Source organism: Abramis brama (genome assembly GCF_963993115.1).
Source record: "Abramis brama genome assembly, chromosome: 21".
Taxonomy (NCBI): Eukaryota; Metazoa; Chordata; class Actinopteri; order Cypriniformes; family Leuciscidae; genus Abramis; species Abramis brama.
In genome coordinates this window covers 24,827,556-24,849,220 of record NC_139983.1, presented here as the reverse complement: position 1 = coordinate 24,849,220, position 21,665 = coordinate 24,827,556, and the positions used below count along the sequence as shown (strand labels likewise).

General features: G+C 37.2%; 3 protein-coding genes across 6 annotated transcripts; 1 reads left to right on the top strand and 2 right to left on the bottom strand.

Moving 5' to 3' along the window:
• On the top strand, positions 1-7,218 carry klf11b (Kruppel like factor 11b). 4 transcript variants are annotated; one of them, XM_084097760.1, is made up of 5 exons: positions 1-237; positions 766-801; positions 4,405-4,659; positions 5,666-6,440; positions 6,523-7,218. In XM_084097760.1, exons 3-5 carry the CDS (start codon positions 4,414-4,416, stop codon positions 6,816-6,818), a joined length of 1,317 nt encoding a protein of 438 aa, XP_083953886.1. In that variant the 5' UTR covers positions 1-237; positions 766-801; positions 4,405-4,413; the 3' UTR covers positions 6,819-7,218. The 4 variants fall into 4 exon arrangements, with proteins under 4 accessions (XP_083953886.1, XP_083953884.1, XP_083953883.1 ...); XM_084097758.1 differs by lacking the exon at positions 1-237 and having other exon boundaries at positions 704-801; XM_084097757.1 differs by lacking the exons at positions 1-237; positions 766-801 and adding an exon at positions 2,175-2,441.
• A 1,749-nt stretch (positions 7,219-8,967) lies between these two features.
• On the bottom strand, positions 8,968-11,341 carry LOC311072071 (uncharacterized protein). The gene is made up of 3 exons (XM_084096809.1): positions 10,390-11,341; positions 10,193-10,251; positions 8,968-9,209 (listed from the first exon to the last, which is right to left on the bottom strand). The coding sequence occupies exons 1-3, from the start codon at positions 10,849-10,851 to the stop codon at positions 9,110-9,112; spliced, it is 621 nt and encodes a 206-aa protein (XP_083952935.1). The 5' UTR covers positions 10,852-11,341; the 3' UTR covers positions 8,968-9,109.
• Positions 11,342-11,485: 144 nt separating this feature from the next.
• dhx32b (DEAH (Asp-Glu-Ala-His) box polypeptide 32b) lies at positions 11,486-21,614 on the bottom strand. Its single transcript, XM_084096807.1, has 11 exons — positions 21,174-21,614; positions 20,658-20,851; positions 19,793-20,171; positions 18,200-18,430; positions 17,988-18,081; positions 16,243-16,392; positions 14,511-14,702; positions 13,960-14,100; positions 13,649-13,839; positions 13,098-13,288; positions 11,486-12,422 (listed from the first exon to the last, which is right to left on the bottom strand). Exons 1-11 carry the CDS (start codon positions 21,414-21,416, stop codon positions 12,242-12,244), a joined length of 2,187 nt encoding a protein of 728 aa, XP_083952933.1. The 5' UTR covers positions 21,417-21,614; the 3' UTR covers positions 11,486-12,241.
• Between the last annotated feature and the right edge of the window lie 51 nt (positions 21,615-21,665).

The following is a 21,665-nucleotide window of genomic DNA, read 5'->3' as shown; positions in this document are numbered from 1 at the left end:
GAACCTCATTGTGCAAGAGCGCATCAAGCAAGCATGCTTGAGCATTCATGCAAAATTTGGACTAAACCACTCAATTCATTTGGATTAGTTTTACGATCTCTCTATGAACTTTTTGAATTGCCAAAGTGGTAGCTGCTTGGACAGTCAATGGAGGGACAGAAATTGCTCAGATTTCATTAAAATATATTTTTGTTTCGAAGATGAACTAAAGTCATACGGGTTTGGAACGACACATGGGTGAGTAAATGGTCATTTTTTTGAGTGAACTAACTCTTTAACTCTTTCTCTAATTCTCTTCAAAGACTCAAGCATAATGTAAGTATTTCAGTTATTAAATTATAACTAAAATGACTGATAAATGGCTTAAGGTCAAGATAACAAGCTTGGACACCTGACAGAATTCATGCTCAGTGTCTAAGTATCAGTGTGTATTTCTATCTGGGACTAAAAAAAGATATTCCCTGAACTGATTTTTCTTTCAAAGAATAGCCTCATGGCACTTTTACAGCATCATCTATCACCTGCAGGAACTGTGATCAGAACATCCTGACATTTTCCAGGACGACTTCATTGAACATTGACTTACTTAAATGGCACTACTTTTAAAGGCAGACAAATGACGAGTTAGTGTAATCCCATCCTCCCAGAGAGGGTGTGACTAAAACACGTATGAATTCAAGCTAGATAAAAGGTTTTTAGACACATTATTATAAACAAAGACAGTTACATCCACCTTACAACTCCAATAATTTTTTTTTTTTAAAGGTCATTAAATGGATTCAGGTCAGACCAGAGATTGAGGTAAGAATGTTTATTGTATTAGCACTGTATCGTAATAACTGCTTTACATTAGTGCATTACATATTGAGTAAACTATAAAGACTATAAACATTCTGTCCTGAACCTAAAGTGTTTTCACAATTTATTACATTGCAGGATCTATATACTACAGGAAACAATTGTAAAATTCCAGGCCTGGAAATTAATAAAATCGTGTTCATAGTAGCCTATAAATTGAAATATTTTAGATTAAAACATTCAAAAAATTGATATTTTTTGCACAGACAATTTCTATTATATGTTATTTTTTTATGTGTGTATTTATTTGCATACTCTTATTATATTATGTTATTATAAGCATCTGGAAAGTGATGGCAATTCACTGTTCACATTTTTGCATTCACATTTGTGTGCAGTCATGTTAGGAAATTATCTATTAATTTGTCCAAAAATACGTTGTCAAAACAGAAAACTCCCCATTCAAACTCTATGTGTCAAAAGTAAATGAGGTATAAAATAGCACATATGTTGCTATTTTTAAAGTAACCTTAAGAAAACTTGTTGGTTTTCAGGAGTTTTAGATTTTTTTTGTAAAAATAAAAAATACAGTGAGAAAAAAACGTTATTATTAAAAATGACAGTGAAAACAAGCATTTTAATTCTTCTTACTTGATGATTAAACCACTAATCCCAGTTTGTCATCACCCCATAATCAGTCATGATTGCATTAAAACCATTTATTTAATGTTATTAAATTAAATGTTAACACGTTACAATAACGATGAGGCTAATTAGTCAACGTTAGGTAATGCATTATGCTAACTAAAAATTTGCAATACATCCGTAAATATTACAGTAGCCTATTTATTAAGCTTTTTTTAAACAGATAGTGAATAAAAATACAACTGTTCATTACATCATCAACAGACACACCTTCATGTGTTAGTAAATGTTGAAATTAGCATTACCTAACATGTAAAAATGCTTTAGATGTGTCATTGTTAGTTCTTGTTAACTGATGTAACAATAATGTTACAAATGGAACCTTATTGTAAAGTGTTACCAATTAAACGTTACTGTTATTCATAAACTTGGTTGTAACTTAAGTATGTATGGCTTATTGTTTTTGCTTCTCCGTGCCTGCTAAGCTAATTTGGCTCCTCATGCTGTGTGTTTAGCCGTTACCTGTTTAAGCTGACAATAGATGCACAAACATTTTTCACTATTATATGGCTCCTAAAGGCTGCGACCTTTCGCCCAGTTCCGTCCTCTCATAGTTCAGCGAGTTTACAGCGACACTGTTGACTCCCTCCACACGCCCATCTGCAGCCACGCACCCCTCTTCCTCCAATCGCTCTCCTATCACGCACTGATCACGCGCCGGCCTTCACCCCATTGGCCAAGGTCTCACACACATTTGTTTTTCATTGGTGGCGTGTTGCCACCCGCCAGACTGTTGTGAATTTTGTTTTCTCTTTTTTTCGGAGGCTTGTTTTACTCAGCTGCTGGTAAAAGCGAACTGAATTCCGGTGTGAGTCGCGTCACTGAACGGGCGGAGCAGCTCCATGTCTTTGTTCTGCTCTACTTTTCATTTAATATTTTTTCATACGTTTGAATAGATGTCAACACGCCAGTTTTCTAACATGGAACGATTATGTGGGGTAAGATCGGAATATTTCGTTATATAGCATTTATATTTATGTAATATACTTTTTTTTTCTTTTTTTTTAATGAGTTGCTTGTGATTTACTGACACTGACTGGTCATTGCTGATTGTGGTTAACTGTTAATGGAACTGAGGCGAATGACGTCTACTCTTACTTAAAGGCAGGGTAGGTAGAAATGGTCTAAAAATTTTATTTTTCAAATTTGTTTAAACTTTATGTACATATCAATACATAATTAAAATGTAAGTACTCTGAAAAAGAAAGTATCAAAATCGAGTGTCTGTAGACCTCTCACGACTGTTTTAAAGACATCTCATTATTTCCATTCACTCCACCCCCTCATTTCTGTGCTTCTTCCAAAGCCACGTCCCCAAAACACATGAACGCGCGACTCCGACCGCTGAGCTAGAGGACGCATTATTTACCTGAGACAAGCGGAGGGGAAGGGGCATTTTTTTGCCTGGTTTGCCTTCACTAACTGCATATGCCGGTACTGTAAATTTAGATTGCTCTTTCTCTGCCATTGTTTTGGTATTCCTAGGTTCAGTGCCTTCTTCTTCTTCTTCGATAGATTTTATTGGCAGCTTGCAAACATAGTGCATTACCGCCATCTACTGGACGGAGGTGTGATCAGGTTCCGTGCCTCTCGCACTCCTCAAATCAAACGGTCGCGCGCAAGTGGGTAGGTGCTGTGTGGCAAAAGGGTGGTTGCCATGGTTGCGAGAGAGTGACAGTCGCCTAAGCCAATCCTTTGATTCGTCCCGAATCGAAATAATGAGCTGTGTTTAATACAGATTAAACGGTCTAGAGTCACTTGATTTTTATACTCTTTTTTTCAGAGTTCTTACATTTTAATTATGTATTGATATATATAGAAAGTTTTAACAAATTTGGATCTTTAATTTTTAATAAATCCTACCTACCCTGCCTTTAATGTTACATTGTAACTGTATTTGCCGTATCAATACAAAATGTTACAATGTGTAACATTGTAAAGTTCTGAAAACATGTAGCCGTCTTCGAGTTGACTGGCCCTGTTATAGTAAACAATACGGATCTGTTGTAGTCTACATTCAGTTTCACTGGGCACCGTTATTCCTGTTGGCCTCATCTAACCCTCAAGTTGACAACCAAGTAATCATTGTGCGAAATTTTGTATCTTAATTTTCCTGTCTTGCCTTTATTTTTTTAAATGTATGTGTATACACTCACCCCCTCTCTCACACAAACACACACATACACTTTTATCATGTTTTTCCTTAGTCTCTTATGTTGTTAATTTATTTTGACAAGTGGATTTCTAGTGTTATATTTATTAAACTTTAAATATTATATTTGGTAAGAATGAAATTTTTTTTAGAAATATGCAAAAGAGAAGTGGTCTTTTGGAACCTAAATATCCCACCAGTGCATTGTATTATGTAAAGCAGTGAGGCTGGTTGAGTACCATACTGCACTATATGCAGACTGTACAGAAGTCAATCAGGTGTGTTGGCAATCACCTTGTTGACACTGCTTTAAAAAAAAAAAAATAATAATCTGTGCATGCTGCTCACTAATGGTGTTATTTCTCTGAACAGCATTGGCTGGGAGGGGCTTTTAGTCCAAGTTTTCTGGCCTCTGGCACTGCTCCCGTGTCTATCAGGGGGTTTCAAGTTTTGCTCTCAGCCATTTCACATGGCCAGCTTGTGAGCACGTCATTGTTTTGGCTTTATTTGGCAGTGGGAGTTGACTTCAGCCCTAGTGATAGAGGATCCCTGCAGACTGGCTGCATTAAAAAGGGCTCCTCTGTTAAACTGTCATACTGCTTTTGGATCCATGAATAGATAAAGACTGAGAAAGACTCATTCAGATCCACCCAGCAGCTGAGCTGTATGTGTCAAAACAGCCAGAGGGTTTTCTTTCATCTTTAAAACATTACCTTACATTAGTTTTGTTGTTTTCTTGTGGTTCTCAGGGAGCTCGGATGGAGGACTGTGAGGATTTTCTGGAAGGGAAAAAGCACAGTGAGCACTCTTCATGCAGTGTTCTGGAATACAATGATCTTGAGGCTGCTGAAGCTCTGGTCTACATGAGCTTCTGGAGTCAGATGTCTCCAAAACCCAACACCTTCAAACCTCGCCCTCTCACACCAGCTTCAGACTCCTGCGATTCTTTCCTGCCCCCCGAACCACCGGAGACCCCGAGGGACTTCGTCTCGCTCTCTTCACTGGTAAGCGAGTCTTCTTCCGTTGAAACGATCTGCTAGAAGGTAAAATATGTACACTTCAAGCTCTGTTTAATTTGTCAACATTCACACCGGGGAATCTCAGGCGCCGCACAGCGTAGCACAAAGCTCTTATCAGAACCTGATTTGTTTGCTGAAAACTTTGGGAAGGTTTTATGATACCCTGGACAGGTGGTAGTCTTGAGATAAGCTACATCTGCAAACTGAACTTCAGCACAGGCTCCTTTACTGTGTTTACACGACTCACCTGTGCTGTAATGATGCTGAGAGATGAATGGACAAAGTAGTTCTGCTGTGACATAGTGAATAGAGCAGCCATTCATCCATAAGGAGATTCCACTAGTTGTTTGCAATAGAGCTTGATTTTTAGGAATGCACCAATATTATGATGGTCAATACGATGATAAGCCGATAATCATTTGCATGTTATGGTCAGTAACTGAATTAAAATTCTGTACTATTTTAAGAAAATTAAATGTAAAACACTAAAACCAAAGTCATACTTGAATTTAGGTACAGTGTATAGTATGGAAATTGATATTTATTTTTAGATTAGCTAAAGCTTACATTTAACAGTGTTAATAAATTAGTAAGTGTTTTTTATAGAATAACTTTTAAGTGAGACTCTAATCTAAATGTAAAAATAGGGCAATCTTAATATTAATATAAATATTTTTCATTCTGTACATTGTTTATAATTTGTGTAAATTTAAGTTTAGTTTAGTTAGTCTTTTATTTTTTATTCAATATCAACCATTTATCACTTCTCGATCATAACATGAAAATAATTATCGGTGTATCTGTATTGGCCATTTTAATATTGGTGCAATCCTTTAAAAAGTTAACTTTAAGTGAGAATTAGAAGATGACAAATGTAATCTAAATGTAAAAATAGGGGAAATGAGCATGCACAAATAAATATATAATATCGATACAGATAAAAGAAAAAATCTAATATGGCCTTAACTCTGATTGTCTTCTCTCCTTGCAGTGCATGACCCCACCACACAGCCCCAGCTTTACTGAGACCTCCAACACCACATCAGTGCCAGCCTCCCCCTCACCACTTACCCGGTCCTGTCCCAGCCTCCCCAGCCCGAGATCTGCATGCCCCACCATGGCCTCCACCACTCAGGACCCCACAGAAAAGACCACACCCCTGCCTTGCAGAGCCATGGCAACCAGCGTAATACGGCACACGGCCGACAGCTCCCTGTATCAGAACATTCCACAAAAGACTGTTCCTTCATCATCATCACCCACCCCGTCCTGCCAACCCCAGACCGACACCACGCCGCCATGCCAAAACAGCAGCAGACTTCTTTCTAAGGATGATAAGTGCTTCATTACATCATCTCCTCAGCCACCGCCCCCAACCTCTAGTCCACCAATCATATGCCAGATGTTCCCGGTGGCCCAACCTGGAGTCATCTCAGCGACGTTTATTCAGAAGCCCAGCCCTGGGGTGAAGTCTATCTTACCACAGCCGCTCCTGATGGGCTCCCCGGTGCCTCAGGGGACGGTGATGTTCGTGATGCCCCAGTCACCGGTGTCTTCGGCTCCACAGTGCCAACAGACTGTTATGACTCTAGGCAACACCAAGCTCCTGCCTCTGGCTCCCGCGCCTGTTTACATGCCCTCAGGGCAGAGCAGCATCACGCAGGTCGATTTTTCTCGCAGGCGCAACTACGTCTGCAATTTCCCAGGTTGTCAGAAGACCTATTTTAAAAGTTCTCACCTAAAGGCTCATCTCAGAACCCACACAGGTAAATAATGATCAGTATGTAACGTCAACTTCTAAAGTCTAGATCAAGCAGGTCATCTAACATGTCTTGTTCTGCCTTCCAGGAGAGAAACCTTTTAGCTGCAACTGGGAAGGCTGCGATAAGAAATTCGCTCGCTCTGACGAGCTCTCTCGGCATCGGCGGACGCACACGGGCGAAAAGAAGTTCGTCTGCCCGGTGTGTGACCGAAGGTTTATGCGCAGCGACCACCTCACCAAACACGCACGGCGACACATGACCACCAAGAAGATCCCATCCTGGCAAACAGAGGTGCGGAACCTCAACAAGATCACCGCTGCCAAGGCCTTGCCCACTGGCACAGCACTACCGGTCAGCATGTTGCTGCCAGCCTCTAACTGACTTTGATGGAGACTGAACTCTAAACCCTCACCATTGTTATGCAGGGACTCATGTTATGAGGGCAAGGCTGCTGATTCTCTCATGGGCAAAAACGTTATTATGCACTGGACTCCTGTCTTCTTTTGCTGCACATATTTCGCACATTTTGTTTACTATTGTGTAAAAGATTTATGCACTCTTTTTGCCAGTCTTTGTACTATGTTTGTCTTAAAATTTCTTACTTTTTCTTCTTCATTTTTGTTGTTGTACATATCTAATGGAAATGTATGATGTATGCTAAACTACACAAAATTAGAAAAAGGAAAATATGTAAAAATATATATGTGGATAATTATCTACACTGTGATTATCATATAATGCCTTTTATTTAATACTCCTTTTTTATTAAACAATGAAGTTTAAGTGTGTTTTTGTGATTTTTTTTTGTTTGTTTTGTTGTAAGCACTAAAGGTAAAAAAAAACAAAAAACTGTGACATCAGAAAAATTCAGCAACTCCTATGTGGTTTGGAGTGTTTTGGCTGTTGTTCTGCTTCTCACTGCTCTTGGCAGTAACAGATCTTCCACTCTCACATTGTTGGCATGATGCATCACTTCCTGTCGGATTCGTGAGGTCTGTGTACTGGATATTTTGTCTCATGCATCACCTTTAATAGGCATTTCTCAGCAGCAAGTTGACAGTCATTTTGTTCGCCGCCATTAAGTTGCTCTTTATTTAAAATAAACTCCTCTGAGCGAACAATATATCATTTTTAGTTTATTATAAAGTTGACTGTTGACGTTTCGATAAATGTCCTTACTATTAATTCCTTCTCTTATAAGGTATAAATATTGTTTTTTTGTAAGTTACGTACTTTTATGACGAAAAGCCTTCTCTATTTGCCAAACACATGCTGTTCCAATGAGCAAAAACAACTTTTATTAGTTTTGGAAAGGGACATTGTGAAATTACAACAACAAAAAGAAAAAAAGTTTTGTTCATTACCATAGGCATGGAATAAATAGTGTGCTTTCCAGTCATACTAATGTTCCCCCAGAGACTGAAACCGGATGCCTGTAATTATCGCTCAGGCCACTGTCAAACATATTTAAATAAAAAATATTCCGTATACTACTGCGTTTTACAATGGCCAATCAGATTGCAAGACTAACTGTAGGTGTGGGAGGCGCGACCAATCAGCTTTCAGAACAGTGCCCCGCCTCCTGCCTTACTGACCGACTTTCCCCATCCATGAAGAAGCCTTCAATCGAATATCCAAAAATGCAGCAACAGCGAAACCGTGTGGCTTACACGTAATATTGTGCTATTTAATTTCTGCAATCAAAGGCCAGGCAGTTTAATATAGTTTAAAATCGCCTATTGACTCGAAAAAACAAGCTTCAAAACCTATCTAACCTACTCTTCCATTTTGTGAATGTATTTATCCTTTTGGGTGGTTTCCTTATCACTCAACGCGAAAATAACAATTACAAATTACAAAAAAAAAAAAAAAAAAAAATGTATTAAACACATTGACAAATATCTTGAATGAATGACAGGAGACTACAAAATGTCTACAGATTTTCATCTCCATCCACTGAATTTTCTCGACAGATATAAACAATATTGACAGCTTTCAAAAAATAAATAAAAAAAATATCACAAATTTACCACATGTATTAAATGCAGGAGCCATTTCGTTTTTCTGGTGTTGCTATAGCTACTAATAGGTTACCTAAAATGAACTAAATCATTTTAAAGAAACATAATACACCTGATTAATTCCAACTGTGACATGCAGATTTTCATTGTACCGCAAAAGAAATTGTATTCAGCATTATGGAGGCCGTTCAGTTGGCTGAACATACACATCAGCGTAGTTTAGGGTAGTTGGGGGCCTCCATGGAGTCACTAAAAACTGCTGATGTGCATTCCTGTCTTAGATGGGTGGAGGATTTTGGAAATGTGGTCAGGAAATGGAACTAAATTACTTATCCACTCCATATGTTTTTCTCTCAGGCAAGTTGCTTTACAGAATACTATATGAAAAAAAAATGTCAAAAGGAAAGTACATTTTATTATTTTTTATTTTATTTGACCAGCTGTAATCTGAAATAAAAATAAAAGAATTATATATATATATATATATATATATATATATATATGTGCCATATATATGCCTTAAAATGAAAAATATAATGCTGTAATATCAGTGACAGAAATGATTCACAATACTTTGTAGTGACTAGTGATCAATAATCCTTCTCATACATTTTCTCTTTTCATAGTTGTCTCAGAAGATCATTATGTTCGTTAACTAAATTCGCTCTCGATTGTGTTCATGAGGTCCTCTTCTGAAGCATCATACATGATAGGCAAGGCCAGAGATGAGCCACCACCAATTCCATAACCTCTAAAAAGAATACAAAAGAGGATTTCAAAGTTAATACAGGGGCCTTTCCTTTTCAGAAGAAACTAAAATCTTTAAATGATAAAAAATATTGTAAAATATACAGGTACAATACAATATTTATTTTTAATTTAATTAACCACTAAAAATAAAAAAGAGGATGTCATATAAACCTTCATTTTGTGTTCCAGCCGCTTTGACATGGAGAGGATTTTCAATTTCCAGAAAATACTAATGTTACATTTGTTCCCAGTTAAAAATAGCCAACCTACAAAATAAATCTTTTATTATTCAATCTTTTTATCAACTAGCACAGGTTTTGTATTTATTTTTGGAACTGACTGATCGTAAGCCTCGTTGATCTGAGCTTATGCACCCCATTTTTCTTTAGATGAAGAAGCTAGAAATAACTTTTTTTTACTCAAAAACTGAGGTGCATAAAGAAATAAAACACCTGTGCTAATAAAAGACAACAACTTGACAAAAACATTGAATCCAATATTTGGTGATTGTAGCATAATGAGAGATTTGAGAGATTTGGGGATATTTTGGGGATATTTAATTTTATTCTATCAATCAATAAATTCCACTAGAAACAAACTTTGTTGTATTATTTTATTTTAATACTGTGAAGCTGCTTTGATACAATCTGTATTGTGAAAAGCGCTATACAAATATACTTGATTTGATTTGATTTGATTTACAAGCAATTTGACATGGCTGGTCAAGGTAACACCAAATTAGGCACATTTTTAGCACAGCACCAGGTTAATACAGGGATTTTTCATTTCCAATAGACATCCAAAGTCTGCAAATGATAAATTAAAGTGCACTCTTGAAGTGGCGTCACATAGCCTACCTTTGTTAAACAATCTGAATTAATATACAGGCCACCACTCTCGACCAAACATAGCACTGGACACAACCTAACTTCTTTCAGTGGAAATGATGTACGTTCAGATCAATAATAAATGAAAAACACTTACGAAGCTGTTGCTGTGCTCTCATTTTTGGTACAGCCCAACAGGTCCTTTGGAGGCATGATCTATTCAGAATAGATAGGGATTCCGTACTTAATGACTTTAATTGTTTCTATTAATAATTCACAGTTGATTCTAGTTGTCATTGGCCTATTGGAAACTGGCGAGGCCTTCAACTAAAAAAAAAGTTGCAGCAGCCATACCTTTTTATGAATGTTTGAGGTTGGTTTGTTCACTGAGTTAACTTTATTTTTGTGCTTAAATTCGCCAATCGTCACAAAAACACCAAACTGTGATTCATCGTGTGTATTGCCACTGTAAACGTTGTTGCTGTCTTGTCTTTTGTGAGAGTAAAGTCCAGACGACTTTGATCCAAATATTGGCATATTATAGGAAGTCCGTAGTGTTATATCAGTGGTGTCACACTCATCGAGAATTCTGTCCACCTCCACCGCAAGATCTTCGGCTGAAAACTCTGAGTCCTGCCCGTCACTGTTACAGTCTCCCATGGCTCTTCTTCTGACAGACAAGCGCCGATCTGAAGTTTTGATGTCTGAGGGACCAAACAATTGACTTGCATCCCGCTGACTGCCGCTGCTACAGACGTCTTCCTCTGTCACTGACATAGGTGCGACTTTTTTCATCCTACTTTTAGCTGTGCCCATTTCCCAATGCTCTCAAATGCCTACAAACTATTTGACATATTGGAAAGTCAGCTACTCAAATAGTCTAATATATATTTTTTTATCTTATTAGATTTAATAATGCAGTCGTTGCAACCAGTGACGCTACGCAACAAACTACAACGCTCTCATAATCAGCAAAAGCACGCGCTGCAAGTACGCGACGCGTCTGTCTGTGGGAGTTGTGGATGACGTCGGCACTCATTCGACCAATCAAAGACTTTGTTTACAAACTGCAAGCGTCGCGTCCACCTCTGCCATCCGTCACGTGAGTGAACTGGAACAGCTGGGTGACGATACAATACAAGAATTGCTGTTTGACTAAAAAACCCAAACATTTAAAATCATTACAAAAATATTAAAACAGTGATGCATTTAGTATTACATCTATTAATTTATACAATGTTTTTTTTTAATTATATTACACATTAATTTTCAACATCAAAATGGGTGTTTCACCACAGGGACTGTCTAAATTTAAGACATTTCTAGCATTTTCTGCTTTGATTTAAAAAATGATTCCCTATGTTTGCATGACTTCACTGCAGTGTTCAGTTTGAAGTTGCAGTGATATTTGTGCATATGTAACACTTAATAAATATGATATAAATCAAGTAGATCATTTCAGAACATTCTGAACTTTATTTAAACTGTATGAGAGCTTTATAGAAAAAAAAAAAAAAATCAGAGATACAATATTAACAATATTTTTAAATTGAATTTCTTATTTTGTGTGAATTATCAAGGTGAAGTGGAGATTAATTTAACAAATATTATATTAGCTAAACAAATGCCTTACAAATAAATACATATACAACTGGAAAAAAAACAAAAACAAAAAAACTATTACAGCTCTGCTGCACTAAATACAACCAATGGGAAACACAATCAATGCAAAAAGGAAAATAATGTTTAATTGTACTATCCTGATGCACATAGCTAAATCACGCATATTACCGGTATGTAAAAATGCTAACTAGTAGCTACAGTTTATAAAATACATTTTAGACACCATAAAGTCAATGACAATTTATTCATTAACTACTGCACAGCAGTAGGTTATTTAAATTGTTATAAATTCAGCAGAGAGAAGACGACTGTACAAACTGTTATTTCCTAGAAGCATTATCCCGGGCACACTAAATGTTTTTCTGCACGCTCTTTGAATTTAAGCAACAGATTGCAGAACAGATTGTTCTTTTCTTCATCATTATTGATTAATCAATCAAACTAATTTGGTGAGTCTATTGAGATTCCTCATTGTGCCTCATACATTCCATGGTTACTGTATAGCAGGCCAGCTGTGTAAGCATCCCGTTTGCACACTGTCAATGTCAGGGTAACGCAGTGGCAAGGTATGCCATTTCCCCAGTCACTGTATGGTACAGCGCTCATGGGGCTGCTCCGCACTGGCAGGGCTGCTGGGGGGCTGGGATTTTCTTACGCCTTTAGATGGGGCAGCTGAACCGTGATCTATAATGTGCTGCAGTACGTCTTTACTCTCACTAGGTGGCAGGTTATAGAAGAAGTACTGTGGCGCCATCTGAATGAACCTGTCACAAGCAAACAGCAAAGAAACTATAAAATTACAATGCACAGAAAAAATTGAAAAAATTGCTCAAATGGTTGAAAGAAAGAGTAAATGGCTTGCTAACCAAATTAAAAAGCTTCATAAGGACATTTGAAATATTTTTTTTTTTTATGAAGTTTATGAAGAGACTGAGCTAAATTAAATTATTGTTAGTATTAATGACTGATTATTTACAATTCAGTGTATGTTTTAAATGAAAATAATTAACAATTAAGGTTCTATATTGGAAAATATTAAAAAAACTAATTAAAAAATAAAATAAAACAAATAAAATGTGAACATTTTGTACCTTATGGTAAGGAAAGTGCTTATGGTTATATGTTTGGGGGTAGAGGGTTGGACCTTCTTGCTTTCTTTTTTTTTGTCTGCTTCCGTATGATTCAAATTGAACAAGTTAATACAAAACCTTTTCTCATGAGATACATTTGCTCTATCACAATCATTAACTACAGCAAAATACTTAATCTTTCAAGTCAGTTTGGAGCTTTTGTTTCTGAGAATTAGCATAGCTAAATTAATAATAATAATAATAATAATGAAGTCACTTTCTGAAACAAATGCAGCTGGAGTTGCTTACATTGTGAGTAGTAATTCTGTCGTCTGGTTTTCTAGACTAAGCAGATGATCCAGTACTTACTCATGTGCTGAGATCTGAGAGATGGTTCTGATACAGTTGTTCTCTGACAGCGTGTGCTCATGGTACAGAACCCATTCTGGCAGATTCTTCTTGTTCATCTCGGTTCCGTAGCCAGACAGTGGGTGGATCTGAGCCACATGTTTATGGGTTAGCATGAAGTAATTCCCTGACCCGTCAATGTCCCTCGCCACCTGGAAAACCCAACACAGAGATTAAACATTTGATAATGCACTAGAAAAGCACCAAGGCAGTGTTTTAGGAGCACTAAAGATACTTAAATATGTAAATCACTGTGCCATTTGCTAATCTGCCTTAATAACAGACATTACTGTCCCAAGGCAATTATATTGAAAGAGAATTAGCGCACTGGTTTTCACTGCTGTGCATTAACACAGTGCATTTTAGAAAGAGATTAATCCTCTTTGTTGTTCATTTTTAGAGAAACTCTGACCTTTTACCATTAGGAACAAAGCACAGCAATTTATTAGATATTTCCAAAGTGCTAAGTACAATATTATTCTGTATTATGTATTTAACCTCTATATCCATACCTGCATGAAGAAGCCAGCTAGTAATGCACGTTTGATGTTCAAGCTGTTGTTTTTAGAGCCAAAGGCGGGTAAGGACACTGGCAGCTCTATCCGTTTCAGGATTTCTGTTAGCTCAGAGCGTATCGCATCTGCTGTCTGAAGAGCAGCCAGACTAAGGAAATGGTCTTCACACCACTGTTCCACACTAGAGTCTGAAATTCAAATGTGAATGTGAAATCGACTCTTTATGTTTGTCAATATATTACAGTACTGTTTAATTCACCACATTGGCTATTATAGGCTATATACTTTTTGTGCTTTGCATCACTCACATGGCCCTTCCTTAGCATATCTGTAAGCATTAAATATGTTAATAAGGGTGAAGTGGTCTCCTTCTGCATGCTGGAACCTCTGATGACACAGCAAGGCCTTCTGTCTCGTTTCCACTGGGGGTGTAAGGAAACAGCTCGGAGCTAAATTAAAAAGAGAGAAAGAGAGAGCAATTTAAAGCTTTATAATCAATTATAATTTTTTAAAATAATTAAATGTTATAATAATAATAATAATAATAATAATAATAATATAAAATATAATATAATATAATATAATATAATATAATATAATAAAATAAATATTTGTTAAAGTATTGTATTTTTTTTTTTTTTTGTATTCATAATAATAATAGTGGAGGAGTAACTGTAAAAAATAAGTAGAGGTCAAATTATCCATACATTTTAATGGGGTGAAAAAGGTACAATCACTTTGGTACAACAACAGTGATCTGACATGATTTCCAAATATAACTGGATGGAGCAAAGTCATATCGAAAATGCTGACACATGGTGGTACACATGTTGAGTGGATTGTACTGAGACAGGATTACCTGTTAGCATGGCAGCGATGGTCAGCACTTCACTCACACAGTCGAATTCGCAAGACGCAAGCAAAGTCTTAGCCATCTGTGGCTCGAGAGGAAACTCTGACATGATAATTCCAATCTCGGACAGATTCCCGTCATCATCCAAAGCAGCAAGATAGTCGAGTTCCTCTAAAGCTTGCATGAGGCCTTCTGGATCTATGATAGAGTGAATTAAAATATGTTGTATATTTCAAACTAATAATCACAGTTTTCCAAGCGTGGCATTAATCTATTCTAGAAAAATATGCCGTAAATTAATAAAAAATATTTTAAAAAAATTACCCAGTGGTGTTATTCTTAACTAAAACCATTCAAATCATTTTCGTTAATTGAAATAGCACTGAAATAAAATAAAATATTAGATGATAAACTATTTTCTTTACTGTAGTTGAAGTGCTAAAATTACTGAAACTCAAGCTGGAATAAAAATAAATGAAAGCTAAATAGGAATAAAAAAAAAAGACAAAAGCACATAATAAAATGACTAAAACTTGACAATGAAAAAGAAAAATGAAACCCGAAAATAGTTAATTCAAAGTATTAATAAACATATTGTATATAACACAAATTGTATATAAATAATAATAAAATAAATAAAGCAATTAACTCATAACAATAAATGAGTTATTGTTTTAAAAGTAGTAGACTGGTTAATTTGAATAAAATAAGAACAAAACAGTAAAATTATGGGTTGTAAAATTAAAAACTATAGACCTTTTTCACAGCAGCGCCATCTTTGATTTTTAACGAGAATGAAAGCGAGGCTGTGAGGGATAGACATTGTTCTGCTGATGAAACATTGCAAAAATATCTTTTTGAGAAATTACAGTAGACAAAAAAACCCAGACAACATGAGCTGTGGAAAATTATAAGTGATTTAGGAGCTTCATAAAGCGGATACAATTGAAAACACAGCAAGTCTATCCCTCACAGCCTCGCTTTCATATCTGTCATGGCGCTGCTCTGAATAAGGTCTATAGGTAATTGTAAAAACCACCTGAGCAAGTATTATTGTGGGAATAAGTCAAAAGGTTCTCAACTGTTAGCTGCAATGCATTTTCTGAATAGAAACGCTTGTTAGTCCGACAGAGCAGACAGTAAACAGACAATAAACTCTCACTAATTTGTGGCATCATAACAAAAGCACCCCACATATTTCCTCAGTTGCATCATAAGATAAACAAGTTCATCTAGTTCATCGCTCATGTCGTAGCTCCACTAATGATGCCGCTCATCTGACTGGTGCGTGTTATGGAAGCAGGTTATCTCTGGAACAATGAACGCAATCAGAGTGCTGTCGGCTCAGCTAAAGCACGGCTCACCACCTCTTAATACCAGCAGTGAGCAGAACAGGCCCATCTGCACCCTTACTGTGAGCCAAGAGAACCTGACTGATCCCAGCTTTGCTTGGCAGCTGTAAACAGCGGAAAGTGAACAACTTGTTTGTATTCAGATGGACTGCATAGATTCATGTGAGGGATTCTAGTTTAAGTGTATGAATTATTGAATGCGGTTATCTCCAATATGTGGAAAACATGCATACATTCACTGTTTGAAATTAGTATAATTACACAATATTTCAATAGTAGTGCAAAAAATCCCTTACATTTACATTGAGGGCAGGACCCGAGCCAGATCTAGAGTGGGCTTTTTTGATTTGGAAGTAAGAGGTTTGATTAAATAAGAAGGATCTCACCTGGTCTGTCAATGAAGTCACAGTGGCTCAGGCCAGCAATTTCCATGCGCTTTAGGAAGAGCACAGTGGAAGTGATGTCAGACTCAAGAATGTGAGGGACGCTCTCAACAGGAAGTGACGTGTCCTCTTGATACAAACAGAAACACTTGCCTGCATACATGAAACATCTCTGTTATATGATTTAAAAACATGCCAGAAACACTCTTGTTTTAACTTTTTCCCAGCCATTGACAGAAATTTCCGGCTTTCCGTGTTTTCACTGTTATACGTTAGGGGGCGCTATGACATCTGAAAGAATTCAGAATCTCTTGATCAAAACACAGGCGAAGAAGAAGCAGAAACAAACAAATGTGATCGTCAACATTAAACAGCATATAAATTGAAACTGCCTAATGTTACAGAATGAAATGTCGACCCAGGACGAGGTATATGACTTTATAAGGTTTGGGGGCGTTGATAGACTCAATCTACTCCATCTATGTTTTGATCATCGTTCTGTTTGAACGTTGAAGTTTGGGGTTGGTAAGATTTTTTAATGTTTTTGAAATAAGTCTCTTATGTTCACCAAGGCTGCAATAATTTAATCAAAAATAAATTAACTTTGTGAAATATTTCTAAAATTGAAAATAACTGTTTTCTGTTTTATTACATTTTAAAATGTAATCTATTCCTCTGATGGCAGTTCATTACTCCAGTCTTCAGTGTCACATGATCCTTCAGAAATCATAATATGCCAGGTCCATTTTAGTGCTCAAGAAACATGTCTTATCACAGTCAATGTTGATAACAGTTGTTCTGGTAACACTTTATTTTGATTAGACATTTAGACATTTTGTTGACTATAAGTAACTTTGCAACTACATGTCAAAGTCAACTTATTCAACTAACCCATAACCCCTTATTCTGATAACCCTAATCCTATCCCTGAAAGTCTACTAATGCTCAACTAATACTCTATATTGATTAATTGAAAGTTTAAATGAACAGCATTTAACTGATGTAGACATTTTTGATATTACCGTATATACCCGACTATAAGACGACCCTCCCATTTTCCAGACTTATTTTTGGGACAAAAAGAGATTTTTGTGGAAAAAATCTGGTTTTCAACAGAAAATAATTTAATTTGAAAATTGCAGTGATAATTCATTCTCTCTCTTCCAGCACGCGCGCGCACCTTTCTCTCTCTCTCCCTCTCGCTCTGCGTCTCTCTCTCTCTCTCTCTCTGCGTCTCATGCGCGCACCCCTCTCTCTCTCTCTCTCTCTCTCTCTCTCTCTCGCTCTGCATCTCGCGCACGCACCTCTCTCTCTCGCGCGCTCGCTCGCTTGCTCTGCGTCTCGCGCGGATTAACTTTTGTGCTTTTTTTTTTATGCAGATTAACACATTGGAAGGGAAAGCTGGTTTCGTCTTAATGGGTCGCGTTTCAGTCACTATTTCATATTAATTCCGTTGTTCTTTCTCCCTTTCACCCAGTGATTTTGTTTATATCGCGAATATAAGACGACCCCACATTTTTCAGCCTATTTTTAGGACAAAAACCTCGTCTTATATTCGGGTATATACGGTATAAATGTCTTTGCTGATCAATTTAATATGTCTTTTCTTTGTTGAATAAAAATATAACTTAATTAAAAAAAAATCCCTACCCCAAACTTTTTGAACGCTAGTGTATGAGGAAATATTTAATTATTTTAAAATTAGTAATATCTTTCTTTTAGAATTTTAGAAAGCAAAAAGCACTCACCTGTTGGGCCTGCAAGTTGTTTTCGGTTCTCAGCTTGGCTCTTGCTGATTGGTCGAATAACAATGGAGTTGGCTCTGATTCTAGGATTGTAAACCTGTCACAATGAAACATCACTGTTTCATGTCCACCAATGAAAATGTATATATAAAGCAGAGCTAATAATAAGGAATAGTCCGTAAAGTTCAAAATAAAATGAAACAATCACTACATACATATCTTTTTTGCACTCCAGCGTCAATCACAAAGCGAATGCTCTGAACGGCCCAGAATAAGTCTTCACTGGGGCTGCAGGTGAGGAAGACTCTCCTACTCTTGCTCTCCTCAGAGAGCACTGAGAGACTGTCTCCTTGCGCAGGGCACAGAGACACGGGCACCAGCTCGCCATGAGACAATGCAAGATTGACTCCCTCTCGTCGCAAAATGGCATGAGCACATTCAATCTCCTTGAAAATGAAACAAGAAAGAAAAGTTTCTATTACCATGGAAATGGGACCTTTTTCAATCCTATGCTAGATACGTCGAAGGAAGACAGGGGGACATTTACGTGGCACAAAAAGGATCCATTAAAATAATGATCTGCAAGTTGCCTGGGCTCACACAGGTTGAGATAAAATATACATAAAAATATACACAATATACATCAAATTTTAGTAAAGACTGAGGTTGTGTTCACACTTGTAGTTTGGTTCTCTTGGTTCTTTTGGTCCAAACAAAAAAGAAAATGATTCATTTAGTCCTGGTTAACTTAGCGTTCACACTGTCATTTTTAACACTGAACCTAAAGATACAAAAATTATATTATATTTTGTATATATTATATATAATATATTATAATTATACATTGCGTGCCGTACATATGATGGTATATGATGGAGCTGACACATAAAATGTGCCTATAAAATGTGTCAAAACAGCGACAGAAATCCTTCTGTCACACACACAAACGAAGATCTGCTGTGCGGAGACGCGGTTCTGATGCCTGTACTGAACTGTGATGGGCAACATTGTGACTATGGCGTGAAAAAACTGTACTTGAGCATTCTGTCCTTTTTAGGGTCCTAAACGTCCTGTTTTTGGTCCGTTTAGATGTCTTTGGTCCGTGTTGCGTTCATATTTAATTCGAACCGCACCAGAGTTCATTTGGAAATGGACTGAGACACATATTTTCAGGGTCCGCTTGTTTGATGCGCACCAGGGTTCGGATGGCAGCGTTCACACTTCAAATGAACCCCACTAACAGAGCAATCGCACCAGGGGTCGTTTTCATCTAACCTAACCTGCCAAGTGTGAACACACCCTAAAACTACAACTGAGACTGAGTCCTTAAATCTATATGTCTTTTTACACACAAGACATTATCATTAATTATCAACAAATATTTTTTTATAAATTAATAAATTCAATAAATATGATTATTTATTTTGCAGATGTGAAATTACACACCTGAAATGCAAAATAAAGTAAACATATAAAACATTATTATATTATAGATATGTTAGATACTTATTTTTTGTTTTAATTTAAATAATTACATAATTTTAAATAACTTTTAAACAACTTTTAAATAATTAGACATTATTTTTATTCATAAATAAATGCAATAAATTAAATTATTTAATTTATAAATATAAATATTAATACTCGTTAATAAAACGTCTATATTATATGATAGTTTAAAGAAAAACATTTATTTGTTCATTTCTAAAATTATTTGTAAATAATACATATTTTCAGAAAAGTCAACAAAATGTAAACAACTAGTCCTGCAGCACTGTCTCATCTATCAACGTTTAAATGTCTCTTACTTGCTCAGTTGCCAGAAATGTCACAATGTCTCCATGGTTTTGATTCTGATGTATCTCCAGCGCCAGTCTAAGAGCAGAGCAGAGGTAATCCTTCACACCTCCTCTCCCACTCCCATACACCACCTCGCACGGCTGTGGCCCTTCCAGCCGGATCTGAGGAATGCTCCCATAGTGTCGTAGCAGTTTCTCAGCGGAGTGAGTGGTGGTGAGGATGACCAGTCTGAGCTCTGGCCGTGCGAGGAGCACGTCTTTGAGCAGCCCGAGGAGCAGGTCTGTGCTGACGGTGCGTTCCTGGGCCTGATCAATGATCACCACACCACACTGCTCCAAGAGGGGGTCCGACATCATTTCCCGGAGCAGCACATCATCTGTGCAGTACCTGCAAAGCAACAGATGTCATTGCAGTGCTATTTAATATAAAATGCATCTACAAACAAAAATAACGAGCTAAGTGAAGACAGGCAGACACGATTAGATGATAATTTACTTTGGGAATTGTCAGTGTTTTCTTAAGGGTCAGCATTTTCATTAAGTCAGACCCTCTCAGCTGTTCTAATCACTGTCCTGGCTCTTTGTTCGCCAGACTGACTTATGGTGGCTCTGAAAGGTCTGATGAAGCATATGGGCAGCATGGAAGTACGGCAGCTGCCGTGGAGACCCTCAGACCGAGCCCCCTCAGCCTTTTGTTAGCTTTTATATTGTTTAGAAGGACAGGCGCCCCTGAAAAGGAGATGCACGTGTGGTGGTAATGACGGGGGGAGGGGCAGATCGTGGAATTTAATGGAAGAAAATGTCCAGGGCAAATGGCCAAATAATGTTGTGCAGGCTTTACATTTCTGAAGATGCCTCGGGATCATATACACACCTCAGTACAGTGTCAGGGGAGCAGCAGGTCTGAAGTGGGATGCTGTATCCGACCTCATTGCCGATGTTCACGTCCATCTCGTCGGCCACACGGAGGGCCAGTTCCACCGTGCTCTGTTGGTGAATCTGAGTGCACACTACCATGCCATTCTGATACTGTGTAGACAGGCAAAACTCTGCACACCACTGAGGGATCTAAATGAAGATTAAGACGGATAACACATGCTCAAAAATAAAACTCACAAATAACATACCTTTGGAACTTTCAATGCTAAACTAGTAGTGAATACGTTGTATCTGCCCCGTCCATTTACTTTATTTTCATTTGTATTAAAGATGAAGCAATGTGTTCACATTAAATTCAATAACAATAACCTCAATTCAGTTCAAAATTTAGCCCTAATGTGTCATTTAGGGCAGAATATGGAATAATGAGAAGAAAAAAAACATTAAAATATTTCTTTAATAGCATTTTAATGTACAAAATAATATTCATGTTCAAAACACATAAACTCACCTGAGTGCTTTGTCCTGTTTTAGCTGTGCCAGTTACTATCACAATCTGACTGTTGATCAAACTGTCCGTAAACTCGCATTTCGCTTCCCACACCGGCAGACCTTTTCTTTCTCTTAATAGTTTGTAATATCTTGAAGAAAAAGGGAGGCCGTCGAACTGATTTAACTCCAGCAGATCATCCGAATCAATATCTTGAGTTTCGTTGGTTTCGGATAGTTTTTCCAAATCTGTTGATAGCTCCATCTCCGTCGCTTTCCTAATTCACCTCTCTCTTCAATTGCACAAATAAATCAAAAGGAACAAGATGACTTTTCTGTATACGATACGATTATACGCTCTATTAATTATGTGACATATTTATGACCTAAAATAGATGACCTCTTCCAGATGAGTTTTAGAGACCCGCGCTCAAGAGATACAGACTCTTTGTGACATCAGTTGTCCCGACTCCCGCTCAGCGCACTAGCGATGTTCGATTCGTGAATGAATCGT